This window comes from Gallus gallus, chromosome 27 (assembly GCF_016699485.2).
Source record: "Gallus gallus isolate bGalGal1 chromosome 27, bGalGal1.mat.broiler.GRCg7b, whole genome shotgun sequence".
NCBI lineage: Eukaryota > Metazoa > Chordata > Aves > Galliformes > Phasianidae > Gallus > Gallus gallus.
Window position 1 is genome coordinate 2,280,801 of NC_052558.1, and position 19,275 is coordinate 2,300,075.

Sequence of the window (19,275 nt, forward strand, 5' to 3'; positions counted from 1 at the left end):
CACGCTGCGGAGGTGTTCTGCTAGGCTGGGTTGTGCCATCTCAGGACTGTATTTTCCCTCTTTGTGGAGTAGCTGGCAGTATTTACCTTCAGTTTGGATAAAATAAATCCCAGGGAGGGTTGTAGGGCAGCAGCCAGCTGCAGCAGTCACAGTAAACTGGACAAAGCCCCTTAACCCCTGATATCCTCCAAGAACAGCTCTGTTGGAATGCAGAGTAACTTCAGTTCTCCTTTCTGTCCCTTTGTCGAGCAGGCAGTTTGCAGCAGCCCTGGAGGACCTGAACGAGGCCATCAAGCTGTGCCCCAACAACCGTGAGATCCAGCGGCTGCTGCTGCGGGTGGAGGAGGAGTGCCGACAGGTGCAACAGCAGCAGCAGCAGCAGCAGCAGCAGCCACCCCCGCTGCCAGCAGAGCCCGAGCCCGAAGCCCAGCATGAAGAGCTGTATTCCGTGCAAGACATTTTTGAGGAGGAGTACCTCGAGCAGGACGTCGAGAACGTTTCCATTGGCTTGCAGACAGAGTCCAGGCCAAACCAAGGGCTTCCCATCATCCAGAGCCCACCCCCATCCCCGGCTCACCGGGACTCGGCCTATATTTCCGGCTCACCCCTCGGCTCCCATCAGGTCTTTGATTTCAGGTCCAACAGCTCGGTGGGCTCTCCCACCAGGCAGGGCTACCAGTCCACGTCTCCCACTCTGTCTCCGACACACCAGAACTCCCATTACCGGCCCAGTCCTCCACACACCTCTCCTGCCCACCAGGGCTCCTCGTACCGCTTCAGCCCACCTCCCGTCGGGAGCCAGGGGAAGGAATATCAGAGCCCACCGCCTTCTCCTCTTCGCAGAGGCCCTCAGTACCGCGCCAGCCCCCCCGCAGACGGCATGAGCGTGTACAGGTCGCAGTCGGGCTCCCCGGTTCGCTATCAGCAAGAGCCCAGCGCCGTCAGCCCGCTCCCCGGCAGGCCCAAGTCCCCGCTGTCCAAAATGTCACAGCGCTCCTTCCAGATGCCCCAGCTGCCCGTGGCCGTGCCGCAGCAGGGCTTGAGGCTGCAGCCAGCGAAGGCGCAGATCGTGCGGAGCAACCAGCCCAGCTCGGCCGTGCACTCCAGCACCGTCATCCCCACCGGTGCATACAGCCAGGTTGCCCACTCGATGGCCAGCAAGTACCAGGCGGCGGCGGGGGAGATGGGGGTCAACCAGAGCAGGCTGGTGTACCAGGGCTCCATCGGGGGGATCGTAGGGGACAGCCGGCCCGTGCAGCACGTGCAGGCCAGCCTCAGCGCGGGGGCCATCTGCCAACACGGAGGGTTGGCCAAGGAAGATCTTCCGCAGAGGCCATCCTCGGCATACAGGGGAGGCATGAGGTACAGCCAGACACCCCAGATCGGGCGCAGCCAGTCGGCTTCCTATTACCCCATGTGCCACTCGAAGCTGGACCTGGAGCGTTCATCCCTGCCCTCTGGCCAGCTCGGCTCGCCGGACGTGTCCCACCTCATCCGAAGGCCCATCAGCGTTAACCCCAGCGAAATCAAGCCTCACCCGCCGACCCCGAGGCCGCTGCTCCATTCGCAGAGCGTCGGCCTGCGCTTCTCTCCCTCCAGCAATAGCATCTCATCCACCTCCAACCTGACGCCCAACTTCCGCCCCTCTGCCTCTATCCAGCAAATGGAGATCCCTCTCAAGCCGGCCTACGACAGGGCGTGCGATGAGCTGTCCCCGGTGTCCCCCACGCAGGGGGGGTACCCCAGCGAGCCGGCCCGTTCCCGGACCACGCCGTTCATGGGAATCATTGATAAAACCGCTCGGACTCAGCAGTACCCCCACCTCCATCAGCAGAACCGGACCTGGGCCGTGTCGTCAGTGGACACTGTAATTAGCCCTACGTCTCCTGGCAATCTCCCCCAGCCGGAATCATTTAGCCCACCTTCTTCAATCAGCAACATTGCCTTTTATAACAAAACCAACAATGCACAGAATGGCCATTTGCTAGAGGAAGACTATTACAGCCCCCATGGGATGCTGGCCAATGGGTCCCGGGGAGACCTCCTGGAGAGAGTCACCCAAGCCTCCTCGTACCCCGATGTGAAGGTGGCGAGGACGCTGCCGGTGGCACAGGCCTACCAGGACAACCTGTACAGGCAGCTCTCCCGGGACTCCAGGCAAGGGCAGACATCCCCAATCAAACCAAAGAGACCATTTGTGGAGTCTAATGTGTAAGAGACGCTTGTTGGAGTAAGACCCTTATGTTTGCAGCACACACTTCCAAGCTTGATTTCCATGCATATTATTATTAATTATTATTATTATTATTATTATTATTATTTCTCTTTGGTAGCGACATGACCACGTTTCTCCGGTACTTGGTGCGGTGGTCAGACACCATGCACGCGCTCCAGCCCTTCCGTCCCCCAGCTGACTGTGAAGCCACCATCAGCCAAGCAGTACATTGCCCAATTCCAGCTGAGCTCCCTCACTTGGCAGCTGCCAACCAGGATATCCCAGTACGCGGTGCGGGGTAGGCCAGGAACATCCCCTACGCAGTGGGAGGTAACCGGATCTTTTTCAGGAGACAATCGTGTCCGATTTCAATTAGTTTCTTTTGTCTCAATGAGCTCTTACTGATGACAGTTCCCGGTGGGAGCAGAGCAGGTGTCCCAAGAGCCTTTTCTGAGGCTGCATCTGCAGGCTGCCGTGCAGCAGGGCCGTTCCCTGCCCAACACACTCTTTGCTCACACGGAGCAGAGCATCGCTCGTAGCTACGCACAGCACCCATCCTGCTTGACTGGCGCGCAGCATTATGGTTGGAATTGTATTTCTTTAATTGCTCACTCCGCCAGAAGGGGTGGGGGTCACTAGGTGCTTTGCTACTTTGCCATCTGGGTGCCCTGACGTTGGTTTACTCGTGGGCACTTTGCAGGTGCTCAGAGATGATGGCACATTCGTGGGCTGAGGGAACTGGGTTAGGAGTGGGACCGCAGCTCGGTCACCCCATTAGCAGATGGCTGCGTCCCACACGTGGCACCACATTTCTCACCAGGACAGCTGAACGTTGGGGTTTTCATTTGTTTTGGGGCTTTTTATGGTGTTCTGTCTTTTCAACTAGGAAATCCTTTCCAAAGAGGAAACCCACAGTTTATCTCTTGGCTGGGATGCATAACGTGGCACTGTGGCTCCGGGATGGGATGAGCCTGGTGACAAAGTCACTTAGGGTTGCAGGATCCGTCCCAAAATCTTGGAAAGCAATTGCTCTGTTCTCTACCTGTAGATGGGAGAGATGGTGCTTTGCTCTTTAAGGACCTTTAGTTAAAAGATATTTATAATTTATTTATATGCTCTGTTTCAGGACATTTTTTTGTGGTTTGGTTGTTTTTCTCTTATTTGTTGTAAATCAAACGCAAGTCACATCAAGGCAGTGTGAACAGCGGGGGACACTTCCAGAAACCTTTGTACCGAATTTTGCAGTTGTTCCCTGGCATTTCTTGGGATGGGTGGAGGGACTTCTTTACCGACGCTTCACTTAGTGCTGCTTGCTTTGTAATTTGCCTTTCCATTACTGAGGGCAATCGGTTGGATGAGCGATGAACCTGGAGCTTGTTTTGAAGCAAAAATAGTGCCTGTTGCCCACCGCTGAGCCTCACCCATAGCAGCTCTTAACAGCAAAGTCATAGAACCATAGGGCGGTTGGGTTGGAAGGGACCTGACAGCCCACCTGGCTCCAAGCCCTGCCGTGGGCTGGGTGCCCTCCCCAGCTCAGGCTGCCCAGGGCCCCATCCGTGGCCTTATGGGACACAAAAGGGATCTGGTGCTGAGAAGGAAGAGTGAGCAAAACCTGTTGATGTTTTCAAAGGGCTACCCAAATCCAGACGTAGATTGCAGAATGCCTTGAACCGAACTGCAGCGCTCAGCCTCAGTAATGCGGGTGGGTTTGGAGCTAAGCTGGCCCTGGCGGTGGTCAGGCTCAGCCCAAGCTGAGCACAGTGGGACCCTGTGTCTCACAGACACACCAAGAGCATCTCGGGCTTTCCCTTTGCTTGTGCTGTTGCGTATTTGTCCAGGGCAGTGTTTGCATTGAGGTTGACCTGTTGCTTCTCAAGCGCAGCTCAGCCCCAATCTTTGCGTTCTCACAGGGCTGGGGGAGCTCCAGCCTCTCCTTGGAAGCAGCGTGCTGCTGTGTGTCCCTCTTTTGGAAGCGGTTCTGCTTTGCAAGGGCAAAACCCCTTCCCCTCAGCTTTCTGAACACGAGCAGCTTTCTGTCTTCAGTTGCTTCTTGGAATGGGAAAGGGAACCGAGCTCAGCCCCGCTCTGCTGCGCAGCAGAGCGCACACTTGGAGAGCTGCATGCACTGTGCTGCTCACTGCCCCATGTCCCCCCGTGTCACCTCGGGTTTGTGAAGGTGTTTTAAGGATAAAACCAGAACACAGCTCTCACTGTAAGCACACACACGGGGACAGCACTGGAGTGGTGCAGCGTGTGGGTTTGTCACGATAGCAAGTGTTGCATCTTCACAGGATTCTTGCACTAACAGTTTTCCATCTGTTCTCTCTGTACATGGCTGCACTTTACTGTTAGAATTTGTTCCTCTGATAAGTACTGGATGTTGAAGCTGAGTTGTGTCCTTGTTAGGAAATAGCAAAAGCAGCTCTCGTCTCTTGGTGTCTTTTACAAAAAAAAAAAAAAAGAAAAAAGGAAAAAAAAAAACCCAAAACCAACGCATTGTTGCATTTCTAGCACAAGGACCAGCTCTTGTACATAAGCATCGACAGGCCGAGTCACTTTCAAACACAGCGTCCTTTGCAGTGGCTTTAAGGTGCTTCCCCAGCAGTTCTCATAGGGGTGAGGAGCTGCCATCTCCCCCCAGCGTCATGCTCGGGTTCGCTGGCGCAGAGCAGAGGTCGGTGTGTGTTTGTGGTCCCGTTGTGAAGTGCCCTCGTTGCTCTGGTCTCACCCCACGTCCCCTCACTGCCATGTCTTTGCTGCAGACCGTAGTGCCCCACGCTGCACTGTGCCTTCAGCTTCTTTCAGTAACTCCCATTTGGGTTTCTTGCATCTTGCGTGGTCCCTTAGGGTGCACTGAGATCATTGAAACGCTCTGGATTTGGCTCTTGGGCTGTGTCTGGTCAGCAGTGTGGGAGCACACACCTGTACTGAGCTGCAGCACCAGCAGATGTCCCTCACACTCTGTATTGCAGAGCCACAACCTCAGTGTGGGGCTGCTGCAGCACAGTGTGGGGTCACAGTTCTGCTTTGTGCCCTGGTTTGGAATCACACAGTTCTGGTTTGTGCCCTGGTGTAGGCTCACATGGTTATGGTTTGTACCCCAGTGTAGGCTCACATGGTTATGGTTTGTACCCCAGTGTACGCTCACATGGTTATGGTTTGTACCCCAGTGTAGGCTCACATGGTTATGGTTTGTACCCCAGGATGAAGGATGCTGGGGTACCTGCATCGTCTGGTGGTGCTGCTGCCCCTACATGCTGGGCATGACGTTGGAGGGCTCTAACAACAGCCATGAGGGACCAGTGGAAGTGCTTGGCAAAGGGAAGGTGTTCCAAAGCTGAGGTCCTTGGTCCGTCTCCAGAGGTGCAGCCTGGGCTGCCCACCCCGCGCTGCCTCATCCAGGGCTGAACTTTGTTGTGTTGCTCTGTTGGTTGTTTTTTTTTTTTTTTTTGGTTTTTTTTTCAATTTCACATGGCTGTAAAGAAACCCGCTTAGCTAGCATAAACTGTGTGTGTGCATCACGCCTAAGCCATATGTGGGTTAGGTCCTGAAGCGGGGTGGTACGGAACGGGCGGCCATGCAGTCCCCTCGTACAAAGGCAGGTGTGAATTCAGGGTTACCCAGAAGAAGTCTAGCTGAACCCAAGTGCCAGCTCCGCCTTACCTAGAGAAACAAGCAAGCCGCCGTGCCTGTTGGTTGCAGTGGAGGTCCTGGGTCACTCCTTGGTGGCTTTGGGCTCGGATTTGTCTCCGGGGTTGCCGACGACTCCTGGCTGCGATTCACGGTGTTGTGAGAAGGGCTGAGGGCACGGCGCGGCGCGGGGACCTCCGCACAGAACGCCTTCGCTCCCGGCCGGTTGCGCTCCCCGACGCCGCTGGGGTGCGTTTGGACACAAGCACAACGGTGAAAGTCAATCCGCTTTTTTCAGATTTGTTTGGATAATTGCTGGATTTTCATTCAATCAAACTCTTTTTTCTAATCTAAACCACTAAGGGCTCAATTCTTTAGCAAGGTGCGTTCGTGTCCGACTCCTGACGGCAGCTGGATCTCACTGCAACTGCTACAGATCCACCCGAGAGAATACCGGAGCTCACGCGATCGTCACCGCTGCAGTGAACGGACACCAATGGGATCCGCTGCGTCCTCCCCTCCCGGCCACCGCCGCGTCTCAGTGCCACGCCAGCTTTGCAAGAAGGACTTCGTCCCTCCTGGGGAACCCCGCGGGGTTGGGCCGGGTGGGCGCCTCGGGCCCAGGAGAGGCGGCCGCTTCGCCTTCGCTCCTCGCTGCGCCGCTGCCCTACGGACTGGTGTGGACTTCCAGCGCCGCAGGCGTCGCTCCCGCCCGGCGTCCCCTTCCCATAGTGTTGCATTCAGCGTTTTGTCTCTGTTTCTGTCTTCACTTCCGAGAGGATCCGAGTTGGTACAGACCTGTACAGTATGCACATTTTGTGATTTGTACAATCCCCCTGGTTGCCATCCTTCGAGACACTTGCTGGGAAGATCTTTAAGACACTTAATTTTCCTTTAGCTTTTCTATAATTCCGATGTAAAGGACTTCTCTGTACAGTATATTATTCAATGCATGTTCTGTTCTCTCTACTGATGATATATTGAACACCACACAGTTGTGACATTGTGCAGTGGGGAGAACAACCCCTGCGGACAGCGGAGGCCTTCGCCTCTCATGTATAAGGAAAGAAGAAAACATATTTTTTCCTTTGCTGTATTTGCTTGAGCAGAGTTTTCTTGTCTGTACATGTGAGCTGTGAGATAGATGTGAAAAGTTCAAAAGAATGCATTTTCCCCCCCTCACCCCAATGTATACAGATTGTAATCTGTACAATGAAAACTGTATGTATGAAAAAAAAAAAATGTACTTATTTATAAATGGTTAACACTTGGGAACAGCCTTTGGACTGATGGTTCTTCCCAACCTCACATGAATGATCCCAAATGGCAGCAGGTGTGGGTGGGAGCAGCCCGGCTCTGCCCATCTCAGGGCGATGGGAGGTGCTTTGGGGTACCTGAAATGATGAGTGCTGGTGAGAGGCAGGGTTTAGCTGCACATATTTATTAAGGCAGGAGCGTTCACTTTGCAGACAACACATGGCACAAGAGGGGAAAACATTCTGAACACAGACATTAAATTGCATGGACATGGCATTGCTCAGAGCCATGGGGGAACTTTGGTGGCTGCAGCCCTGGAGGGTGTGGGCTGAGAACGCATAGAAATGTCAGTGATGGGACATATCCGATCCACTGCTTGGCACAAAGAGATGGGAATGGCTTTGGAGGTTGGCAGCAGGGAAATGCTGAGCCTGGGGACGCTGTATGTGGTGGCACCTCCATCCGCACGTAGAATGGAAGATGCAGAGGGAGCCCCAAGCAAAGGCTCTTCTCACCAGCACTGGGCATGGAGCTGGGGCACATCGAGACATCCAACATCCACCAGGACCGGGCAGCTGGGGGCATCGCTGGGGGCCTCACTGGCTGCCTCCGGGGCTCTCACCCTCCGTGAGGGTCTTGAAGTCCATGGAGAGGGCCATCTCCTCGGCCAGCGGTGCCCGCTTCCAGTCATCCCGCGTCAGCACGTAGCCCACCACCAACCCGAAGGCCACCAGCAACATCCCCAGCACGTTGGCCAGGACTCCCTCGGGCACAAAGTGGCTGTAGGAGTCCCTGTGGATGCAGATGGGGATGCTTGAGCTTTGCAGCGTTGGTGACCATCCCTACCAGGGCTGGAACCCCTCTCATCCTCATCTTCCTCTTCCTGGAGGAAGCTGTAGTACCTCCACAGGCAGGTATAGACACTGTGAAGGGTCCTTTGTCCCCAAATCAGAGCAAGAAGTGAGACTGCTTTACAAAGAGACCCTACAGGCAGCCTGGCCCCACACCACGCAGCTGGGGGGGTGTGGGGCTCTCAGGGATGTGGGACATCCCTGCATCCTCCCAGCAAATGAGCAGAGGTTTGGGAGGGGGGGAACCTGAGCTTCCCAGGGTGGTTATGCATGCATCTGGCTGCAGAGCAGCCACTGTACTGATTGTATTCCCCATTAGGACCAAAGGAAAAAGCTGCTGCAGGCCCCTATTAAACAGCATCTGGGAAGTGACTCAGCACCAGCACAACTCAAACCCTCGGGGTGATTCACAGCCACAGAACCAGAGCCTGGGCAGGGGCTGGGCTCTGCCCCATGAGCTGGGCAGACCCTTAATGAGGGTCTGGGGGCTACAGCCCACCCAGGTCAGTCACACACCTGATATTGAAGAGCAGCATCTCGGTGATGCCCAACAGACAGGTGGCAATGGAGAAGGCGAAGAGGGCGATGCCGAAGAAGACATGATGGGGTTTGTAACGGCTGCGCAGCGAGAAGGATGCACCAGGCACCAGGAAGAAGCCACAGCCCAGGAGCCACTGCAGGTTATTGGGGCATCAGAGGGTGCTCAGCCCTACAGGCAACCAACCCACATCTCTCCGTGGGCTGCGAGCACTCACCTGCAGGAGGTAGAGCACAAAGGCAGCCATCCCGCACCAGCTGTGCAGGCTGTACATGTTGGCGATGCCCTTGTCACGGTGTGACTCAAAAACGGCCACGAGGCCTGCAGAGAGGAGCCCATCAGCACTGGGGTGGGGGCCCCATTCGTTGCCCCCACCCACAGCACCCACCAAAGAGCGCAATGAGCAGCGCCAGGCCGTGCAGCAGTGCGTGCAGCGCTTTGGTGGAGCGCCTGGCCTCGTTCCTGAACGCCCGGTACACCAGGAGAGCTGATGGAGAGAGGGCAGTGAGCAGTGGGGCAGTGTCCACAGGCATCCCACCCCCCCAGAACCAGCACATGTCCCTGGGTCTCCCCCACATTCCTCGAAACCCCAACCTCCCCATGGACCCCCACCTCCCTAGGACCCCCACATCCTTGGGCCCACCCCATACCTCCCTGAGACCCCCACATGTCCCTGGGACCCCCTACCTCCCTGGGGCCCCCACATGTCCCTGGGACCCCCCACATCCCTGGGGCCCTCACATGTCCCTGAGACCCCCCATGCCCCTGGGCCCACCCTGTATCTCCCTGCAATCCCCACATCTCTCTGAGATCCCCATATCTCCCTGGGACCCCCACCTCCTTGGCATCCTCACATGTCTCTGGGACCCCCACACCTCCCTGGAATCCCCACACCTCCTTGAGACTCCCACATTCCTGGGCCCCCCCACATCCCTGTGCCCACCCCATAACTCCCTGAGACCCCCACATCTCCCTGGGATCCCTCACATCCCTGGACTCACCCCGAATCTCCCTGGACCCTCCACATCTCTCTGAGATCCCCATGCACCCCTGGGGCCCCCCCTCTCCCTGGCACCCCCACCTCTCCCCGTGTCCCCCCCACACCCCTGGAAACCCCAACCTCCCCATGGACCCCCACCTCTCCCCATGTCCCCCCCACACCCCTGGAAACCCCAACCTCCCCATGGACCCCCACCTCTCCCCGTATCCCCCCCACATCGCTGGAACCCCCACATTTCCCCAGCTCTTCCCACCCACTCAATTAGCCATCCCGGTGGCAATAGGGCCTTCCCCCCTCCCCCCCCCCCCCCCCCGGGGGCTCAGTACACCGCACGGCCCCACTCACCGTCCCCCTGCAGGAACACCATGCCCAGCACCATGCACAGCGGGTGGGCGTTGAACTTCAGCGGGCTCTGCCAGGCCACGCCGCCCCGGTAGCGGCCCAGCCACGCTCCCGTGGTCGCCAGCAGCGTCAGGCCCAGCAGCTGCGACACCGCCACGTAGGCCGAGAGCCCGGCGGGGCTGGAGGGCGATGGGGCCCCATCCATGGCGGCCTGTGGGGACACAGCGAGGGCAGGAGGCCCTGACAGGGCCCGCCCTGGGGCGGTGGATACCGGACCTCCCTCACCTGCCACGGGACCTGGATGCTTCCTGCTGCCGCTGCGTCACCTGCCAGGGTGGCACCCAGCAGCCATGGCACGCCCAGCCCCGCCGGCTCCTGTCCCCACTCTTCTCCTGTTCCTGAGCTCCTGACCCTGCTGTGCTCCCAACCCCAGGATCCCACCCCTAAGCTCCTGTCCCCTCTGTGCTCCTATCCTTCTCCGCCTGTCTCGGCTCTCCTGCCCCCTCCCCACACTTCTGCCCCTGTTCTGTAGATATTAGGAGGAAGTTTTTCCCCCAGAGGGTGGTGACGCACTGAACAGGTTGCCCAAGGAGGCTGTGGATGCCCCATCCCTGCAGGCATTCAAGGCCAGGCTGGATGTGGCTCTGGGCAGCCTGGGCTGCTGGTTGGCGACCCTGCACATAGCAGGGGGTTGGAACTGGATGAGCATTGTGGTCCTTTTCAACCCAGGCCATTCTATGATTATATGATTCCCTCCATGATCCCCATTCCCTCCACCTGGCCCCAACCCCAGCCCTCCCGTCCCTGCGTGGCCACTGCTGCCTGCAGCCCTCACACCACATCTGCTCTTCCCCATTTCTCCTGCCCCAGCCCTTCAGCTACATCTGCCCTCCCACCCCATCCCCATCCCCATCCCCATCCCCACCCTTCTCACTCCCTTCCAATCCCAATCCCCATCCCGATCCCTCCATTTCCATCCCCATCCATCCCTCCCCATCTCCATCCCTCCATGCCCACCCTGCCTTCCACATCCCTCCCCGCCGCATCCCCACAACCTCTATTAGATGAAAGCAGTGCAGGGATGAGTGACTCTGCTCAGGGTCCCCACTGCATCGAGTGGCCAAAGCAGTGGCCCCTGGGGACAGGGGCTGGGGGGAGGGGGAGGGGAGGGGGGGGACACCGCCATAGCCACGCTCACAGCCCCTGCGACCCACCTGCAGCCACTTTGTGCCGGGTTATCTGCAGGGATCAGAGCCACGTCCACCAGCACAGCCACTGCTCCGGTCCCTGTCAGTGAGAGCCACCGAGTCACAGCCCCAGGGCCACCTCTGTCCCTGTCTGTGCTGCGCAGCGTCTGGGGCCGGGCTGTGACAGACAGACCAACGGTACTGCCAGGACCGGGGGTGGAGGGTTGGGGAGGGGATGGGGGGAGCAGGGGGGTGGACATGCATTAAAGACCACGCACACACTTTATTCCCAGCCACCTTTATTGGATCAGCCGGATAAGTGGGTTAAGGGAATTGGTTTATCCCATTAGGTTTCACTGCAAATGTCGCCTGCCCGCATCCAGCCCCAGCGCCCGGGGCCACGGAGGCTCTGGGAGACACAATGGAGACAGGGGTAGGGTGGGGGTAGGAGAGGCAGCGAGGTCCCCTCCCCACCACACGAGGCCCCCCACAACCATGGTAACCTGCCCCAAATTGGCACCTACCCCATACTGCCCTGCCCCATTTGGTCTCAAGGTTGGCAAAAAGCACTAAGATGTCATCACCCAGAACTCGAGTGCCAGCTGCAAACACCTGGATGCGAGGGGACAGCCTGGTCCCCAAACACCGTGGGATCTGCAGGTGGCCCCTTAGCCCTGGAAGGAACAAGTTTACAGCCACCACCAAGCACTGGGGTGAAAAGCATCCGCCCAGCAGAGCAGTGGGGGTCAGCAGCACGGCAGATCAGTTCCCCTTACAAATATCATCCCCTCCCTACTGCTTTTTCTCATGGTGGGGACCTGCCTGTCCCCCAGCAGCCTGCAATCCACGCCAGGGCAAACCCGGTGTCATTCAGAGCAGGGGAGGGTCTTTGCTTATCCCCCTCCACGTGGTGTGCTGGTGGGGGGCGATATGTGCACCCCCCTCCCCATGGCCTCTGCCCAGAGTTCCCCCCAAATCCCTGGGGATGGTCTGGGGGTCCCTTGGGGGATCCCTGCTCTGGACTGGGGCTACAGGTTCATGCATGTTCTGGGGGGGGGGGGGGGGGTCCTGGTGTACACCCACACTGCATGATGCAGCCCAACACCCCCCCCGCCCCCCAGCTCTTACCTGAGGGTGCTGCCAGCGCCAGGCCCTGCGGTGACAACGTCTGAGCCAGGGACAAGGCCACCACGTTGTCAAGGCAACGGCATGATGGCAAGGCGAGGGGGGGCTGCACCCCCCTCCCCACCCCCCCCAGGCATCACTGCAGACCGAGAGTGCCATGGCAGCAGGCGGGGAGGCTGCAAAACAGGGGGGGATCTGCCACAGGGTGGGGACAGTCCCCAGAGCTGCACATCACTGCTGTGGGACCCCCCTGCACTGCCAGGCCCTGTGCCCCCCACCCACCACCACCGCTCCCAGGGGACGCAGCCACCCCCGAGTGCACCCCCACCCAGGGACCCCCCAACCCCACACACAGCCCCATGCAGAGGACACTGCAGCTCCACGACTTGTTTTTTTTTCATTCGAGCAGAAGGACTGCGTGGGTTTAACGCCATTACCTCCCGCTGATCACCTGCACCCCCATCAGCAGCACCAGGGGGTGTTTGGCAGCCGCAGGGCTGACGGTAGGGCGGATGGGAAGGCTGATGGCTGAGGGGGAGGGGGGGCATGTCCCTGTGTCCCCCCCGTGTCGCCCCGTTTGTGTGCGTGTCCGTGTGTCCGTCACACAGTGCCACTAGGTGTCACCAGGAGCTCGCAGTGCAGAGCATCCCCGGAGCTGAGCACCCCAAGGGACCCACAGCACCCTACGGCCGAGAGCTGTGGGATGTGGAGAACCCAGTGACGTGGAGCACCGTGGGACCTGGAGGACCTGGTGGGACCTGGTGAGATCTGGTGGGATCTGGAGCATGCAAGGAGAAGATGATGGGACTTGGTGGGACCTGGTGGGACCTGGGACCTGGAGCACCCAAAGGATTTGGTGAGACCTGGTGGGACCTGGAGCACTCAAGTTGCTGATGGGGCTTGGTGGAACATGATGGGACCTGACACCCGGGGTACCCAAAGACAGGAAGGATTTGGTGAGACCTGGTGGGATCTGGTGACACCCAGTGGGACCTGGAGTACCCAACGAGCTGCAGGTCCTGGAGGACCTGGTAAGACCTGGTGGGACCTGGTGGGACCTGGAGCATCCAAGGACCTTGTGGGATCTTGTGAGACCTGGTGAGATCTGATGGAACCTGGAGGACCCAAGGACCTGAAGGATTTGGTGAGACCTGGTAGGATCTGGAGCACCCAAGGACCTGGTAAGACCTGGTGGGATCTGGTGGGACCTGGAGCACTTTCCAGCTGCTGCTGTGCCGTGGGGAGCACACCCCAGAGGTTCAACAGAGCTGACATCCCCATTCCCAATGGAAACCCATCACCCTAAGAGCTAAGCCTGCTCCCTGCTCCAGAGCAGAGCCTCACGTGCAGCGGCCTCGAGACCTCATCCCTGCAAGCATGACTGCAACCCTGGGCAAAGGGGCACTGCACCTTGCAGCAGCATTATCTCTGCAAAGCAATTGAAAATGTGTCAATAGTTCTGCTGGAAGGGACCAAGGAAGGTCAGCAAGTCTGCCTGCCCGGCCACTGGCAGATAAAGTAGGATACTGAGGGCATTTTCCAAGTGCCCCCTGAATGCAGAGGTGTGGGCACCAGCTGCCTCACAGGAACCCTGTGCCAGTGTCTGACCACTCTCACAATAAAGACATTTCTCCTATGGCCTCACCTGAGCCTCCCCTGGCACAGCTGCATGGTGCACCCACACGTTGTACCATTGGTGAGCAGGGAGCAGAGACCAGGCAGCCCCAGGGCCTCTCCTCCCACCCATAGATGTCAAACAGATCCAGCCCTATATTGGAGCCCTGGGAGCACTGCAGGTGTTGAGCCCCATTCACTGCAACCCCTGGAGATCTTCCACTCAGCTCTCCAACACTCAGAAGAACACCAAGGACGGACCCCTCCTCCATGAGCCCACGTTGGCTGTGACAACAGCTTTGCCCTCTGAGTGCCTTCCACCTTTCCCAGGACACCTTCCCCCACGAGTTCCCCACCCGGGGGTCATCCTAAGAGGGCTGCAGCTCCCAGTGGCAGATGGGGATAACGCTGGCTGGCATCCAGCTGGCAGGATCCTCCCCAGACCTTTGGTAAATCATTAGGTAAATGGTTTACCAGAGCTAATCTCAGCCATAAAACCCACCATAAAGTGCAAACCTTTAGCAGTTGGGCTGCAGCTCGTGGCAGGGGTCAGCTGGGCTTTGGGGCAGAGCTAAAGGAGGGTTTCCCTTTTTGTGGGCGGCCTGAGACCTTTGGAAAAGCCTTGAAGGGGATGAGAGCTGGGGGCTTCCTTCAGGAGAGATGGCAAGATGGGAAGCTCCACCCTCCTGCTAAGAGCAGAGGTATTTTAATATGGAGTCATAGAATCACAGCATGGTTGGCTTGGAGGGGACCTTCAAGCTGGGTTTCCCTCGCCAAACCAAGGCCCTATCCACAGCCTTGGGCACCTCCAGGCAATGCAACAAAGCATCCTTGTATGTGTTTATAGCCACACAGCATTCCACAGCCCTACAGGGTTGGATGTGCGTGGTTGCTCATCCCATCCACACAATGGGAGCAAACCCAAGGCCATTGGTCCCTTGCACCCATCAGGCACAGGGGACACAGCAATGGCAGTGTGGGGACAGCCCAGGCCCCTCCACCACCCCTGCATGCTGGGCCCCACCAGCAGTTTGTAACAGGCTCTTTAATTAGCAACGTTGCCAGGGACATAACGGCTTTATTAAATCTGCCTGTAATGAAACCATCACCGCACTGCCAGGATGACACTGTCCCCAGCGGTCCCCTCTGTGGCCTGCAGCAGTTCTGGGCTCCTCTGGGGCTCCAAAGGACCACCAGGAGCCCCTCAGATCGATACCTCATCTCCTGCCCACCCACACCCCCCAGCTGCTGCCCCCCTCTCCTCCTCCACCTGAGATCATCCAATTGCCATTTTGCTGATCTAACGCATCGCCGGTGGGTTGTTTCCTTTTTTCTCTCCCCTAAATCAACTTCTTATCGCTTAAGAAATGCTGATGGGAAGGATGCGTCCCCGAGGAGCGGCTGCGGGAGCACAGCTGCTGAGATTGGGTCTGTCACTAAATGCAATGGGAAAAATAACACTACTTCAAGGAGTTGTTGGGCGCAGCTCAGGACTGATCACTTGGCAAATCCAACGGGTTTGGGATCCGGGGGCTTCAGAACCCCCTGTAGCACACAGAATCCCTGTCCTGAATGCACCCGTGACCGCCCCTACAAGCCCCCAATTTCCGGGGGTCTCATCGATTCCCATTGGGATTCAGCTTCCCCCGACCCAGGGCTCAGAGCGAAGGGCACCGACACCCGTTTTATTCCCTGCAGCAATTAAACCGCCTTCTCCTCTCCGGGAACACAGTGCTGTGATAAGATCCGTGCAGCAAGCACTCACACTCCATCTCTTCCAGAAGAGGCTGAAGGCTCGTTTATGGGGATTTTAATAGCTGCCTGGATAAACAGCAGCGATAACCCTCACCGGACTCACAGCGGGTGATTAATGCTCCCGCAGCAGTCACGCTCACTTGCCTTGTGGCTAGGATTGTTTTGTGTTATTAAGGAGCAGGGGGTGAGGAGAGGAAAAATGTGGACTTTGCACGTTTTATTGGGTTGATGCATAGGTGTGGAGGGAGCACAGGGATCTCCACCATCACCCCACGCTTCGGTGCTTGGCCAGTGGGGAAGGGGGATGGAGGGTGAGGGATGAGGGGTGGGGGTGAAGGATGGAGGACAAGATATGAGGGATGGATGACAAGGGATGAGGGATGGATGACAGTGGATGAGGAACACAGGACAAGGGATGAGGGATGGAGGACAGTGGATGAGGAACACAGGACAAGGGACAAGCAGTGGATGAATTCTGGCCCTCCATTCTTGCCCCATTGTGCTCCTATTGGGCTGCCTGTTGGGGTCTGGCGTTGATGGGCAGCTCTCCCAAGATGCTGTCATCATCCATGGGCTTTCACGCCCTCTGCATGCTGCCTTCTGGGGCAATGTCACAGCCTCAGGATGTTGGTGCTGGTCCCAGCCCAGGGGGTAGATCTGGAGGAGCTCCCATAGTGGAATGCACATCTCCACCCCCTTCCCATCTCCACCCAGCCCCACCAGGCTGCTTGGTGCTGCACGGGCAGGGAAGCATGCGGTCTCGTTGGCGTGTCTCCTCTCATGCCACCCGCCATAAACGTGTGTCCTATGGCCAACACGCGACAGGAGGCGTTGTCAGAGGGCAGGGCTGAAATCTTGCTGATATGGAGCATTTCTGCTGCGTTCAGCCTCAAAAAATGCTGACGGTGCTCTTTTGGTGCTATGGGGTGGCTGTTATGATGACACAGCAAGCTCGCTGCCAAACACCACACCCCAAACCAGGGGAGAGGGGATGCTCTGGGTTTTAAATGAATATTTTAGCCTGGAAATGGCCAAAACAACCCTCAGTGGAGATATTTTACTGATGGCCAGCAGCGCTCCGGTGTCCTGCTAACCTGTCCCCAGGTGACACGTCAGGACTGTACACCCTGAGCCATCCCATAATGCCAACCGTGCTCAAATCCCCCTGGACCAGGATTGCAGTTACTGCTGTTCTTCTCTTGCATCAGCCACAGTGCTTGTTCCAATGGTTTGGCATCGTTTTAGCACATGCAAGTCCAAAGTAAGCTGCAAAAAGGCGCATTGCCACATTTCTTACTTTGCAGGACGATAAAAGAGCTGCTGAGACGAAGAATTCGGAGCGGTGATGTTTTCCCTCTCCCTCACAGCCACGTCACAGCATCTGGGAAAGCAGCTTAGCGAATTATGCGCTCTGATAATTGATTGAATTCATCAGGAAATAAAGCAGCATCGTTTAAAACCGCGGCTCGAAGCGGGAGGAGGAATTCTCCTGGCGGGGTTCTCACCAGCCATCGCACCCACAGAACCACAGCAGTGAGGGAAACGAACACACGAGGGTGCACACCCAAAATGAAGGTCTTTTTTCGGGTCAACCCCCACAGCAAACCCATTCCCTCCTTTCCAGGAGCTCTGCGATTGCTCACGGGGAGGGATGGATCAGATGGGAATTGGGAATGCTTTGAGAAATGCGATGGGAAAGCCAAAATGAGGATTTTAATGAAAGGAAAGGAAGATGGGATCGATCATCCCAGGTGGAGACCATAGGGTGTGTTTACAGCCACCGAAATCCCCCATCCAGCAATGGGGACATCCCTAAATTCCTCCTCCTCCGCACACCTCCCACCACACTGCTATCTCAGCTGATTCCTTATAGATCTCCTAAGAAATTTTTGCTTTTAGACTCCTTATTTCTTCCTGTGGGTCTCTGGGCCAGGAGCTCATTTCCCATCACTGCCCCTCTCTGCCCAGGGCCGCGGGTTGGGAGGTTTGGTGAGTCGGGCAGCCAAAGAGTTCGTTAAAGAGGATGAAAGCAAGCAGTGCTCCTTCCCCAGCAACATTCTGCCCTGGGCAATGTGCTGCGGGGATATCTGAGATATGGGATGTCTGAGATTTGGGGACATCTGAGCCATTCTGGTCCCATTTCTCCCGTCAGTTCCCAGGGCTCCGTGCCCGGTGCCAGGAGCTGCTGCCCCTCAGTGCCTCCACCAGCACACACGTGTCCACACACACGTGCTGCAGGGAGGGGGATGCTGCTGGTTGCAGCTTTTGATGGAAATGCAAGTGGATGGGAAGTGTCCTCCCAGCTGGAGCAGCTGTCGGGGACACGGCGTCTCACTCAGGAGCCCACATCACCCTGCAGCCCCGCGGCCACTCGCAGTCCAGCATCCATCTCCGTGGCAACGCTTCATGTGCATCCTTCGATGTCCCTCCAGTCTGCATCGCACGCAGCCCGGGGTACCCCATGTGTGGGGTCCAAATGGGTCCCCTTACCCTCATCACCCACTCCAGCACCATCAGATTGCAATGGGTGCGTGGATCCCTCTGCATCCATGGGCGCCCCGTGGCAGCACAGAGGCATCAACTTGCATCTCTGGGCTTGCATCCGTCCCATTTGCTTTCCTGGATCATGGCCCCTTCCTCTGCCAGCACCGTCCCATGTCTGATCTCAGCTGGAGGCCTTTAGGATGGGATGTCACTGAGCTGGGCAATGCAGCCACCCTGCCCAATGCAACGTCCCACAGCAGCAGCAGCACTTAGAAGTGTCTCAGGTACGTCAATCACAGAAACACCGTGAGCTCTTCCCCATGGAAAAAAGGCTCCAAACTGCCCTTGTTGGGGTCACCACATCATGCAGAGGTTGCAGAGCCCATTTCAGCCCCAGTCCTGACCCAGTGGCAGGGAAAACCCCTCCCCAGCATAGCTGGGAACAGGGGGGCGGCGCTTCTCAGAAAATCTCCATTCACCAGTGCTTGGTCACCAGCCAAATTGGAGCACAACCAACCATTTTCCCAACATGTCAGGGAAGTTTCCAGGGTCATGTGGCTGATTGGAAAAGGGAATGGCAAGGGAGGAGGCAGGTGGGTGTCACGGTGTCCAGGCTGCAGGCACTGCTGATCCCACTGATGGGCACAGGACCAGTGTCAGCAATGAAGGTTTTGTGGATGCTCGCATCAGGGTGTGGTGTGATCAGGAAGCTGTGATTCTTGGAAGGGGTTTATTGACGTCAGGGACTTGCAGGCTCCTAAATCCCTTCTTTCTCTTCTGGAAGTGGTTCTCTGCATCCCACAGGTGCCCCAGTGGGAGGATTTGTCCCTTTCAAGGAGCTGTGATTTTCCCATTGGGTCGCCGTGGCCGTGCCCAGCGCACAGTGGGGCCAACGGTCTAAGAGTTGCCCTGTTCCCCTCCTTAAAAGCTCCACCCTCCGTGGTGGGTGTCTGCTGTGGCCCCACGGGGTGGTGATGTGGTCAGTGGGACGTGGCCAGCCCAGGGCCAGAGCTCAACCTGGGCACGGCTCCCAGGGCTGGGGCCAGACCCCAGGGAAAAGGGATTTATTTAATCAAAAAGCAACAACAAAGAAACAAAGAAAACAAAAGCACGACATGAAACCAGCTATCGAGCCCATCAAAATAGATCTGGTTTTCATTTGGAAAGAACTTTTTGTTACTCATTTGTCATCAGCTTAATTCCTCAAATCCAAACACTTCGTGGGACTGGATGGGATTTCCTTCACGGTCAGAAGAAACACTGCTTTCCTCTGAAAA

The 19,275-nt window shown here is 57.3% G+C and overlaps 2 protein-coding genes across 18 annotated transcripts in view; one reads left to right on the forward strand and one right to left on the reverse strand.

The window, feature by feature from the left end:
- The window catches only part of TANC2 (tetratricopeptide repeat, ankyrin repeat and coiled-coil containing 2), a 173,824-nt gene extending 166,702 nt beyond the window's left edge, over positions 1-7,122 (forward strand). For all 15 annotated transcript variants that reach the window (XM_004948525.5, XM_015299380.4, XM_015299383.4 and 12 more), the window contains one exon: positions 253-7,122. In XM_004948525.5, the coding sequence (XP_004948582.2) occupies positions 253-2,215 (1,963 nt within the window). In that variant the 3' untranslated portion in view covers positions 2,216-7,122. The remainder of the gene's footprint in view (positions 1-252) is intronic.
- Positions 7,123-7,270: 148 nt separating this feature from the next.
- Positions 7,271-12,218, reverse strand: CYB561 (cytochrome b561). 3 transcript variants are annotated; one of them, XM_046904400.1, is made up of 7 exons: positions 12,149-12,218; positions 11,048-11,120; positions 9,837-10,044; positions 8,880-8,978; positions 8,709-8,812; positions 8,470-8,627; positions 7,271-7,894 (listed from the first exon to the last, which is right to left on the reverse strand). In XM_046904400.1, exons 3-7 carry the CDS (start codon positions 10,036-10,038, stop codon positions 7,699-7,701), a joined length of 759 nt encoding a protein of 252 aa, XP_046760356.1. In that variant the 5' UTR covers positions 10,039-10,044; positions 11,048-11,120; positions 12,149-12,218; the 3' UTR covers positions 7,271-7,698. The 3 variants fall into 3 exon arrangements, with proteins under 3 accessions (XP_046760356.1, XP_003642826.1, XP_040509145.1); XM_003642778.6 differs by having other exon boundaries at positions 11,048-11,198; XM_040653211.2 differs by lacking the exons at positions 11,048-11,120; positions 12,149-12,218 and adding an exon at positions 10,119-10,154.
- Positions 12,219-19,275: the final 7,057 nt, after the last annotated feature.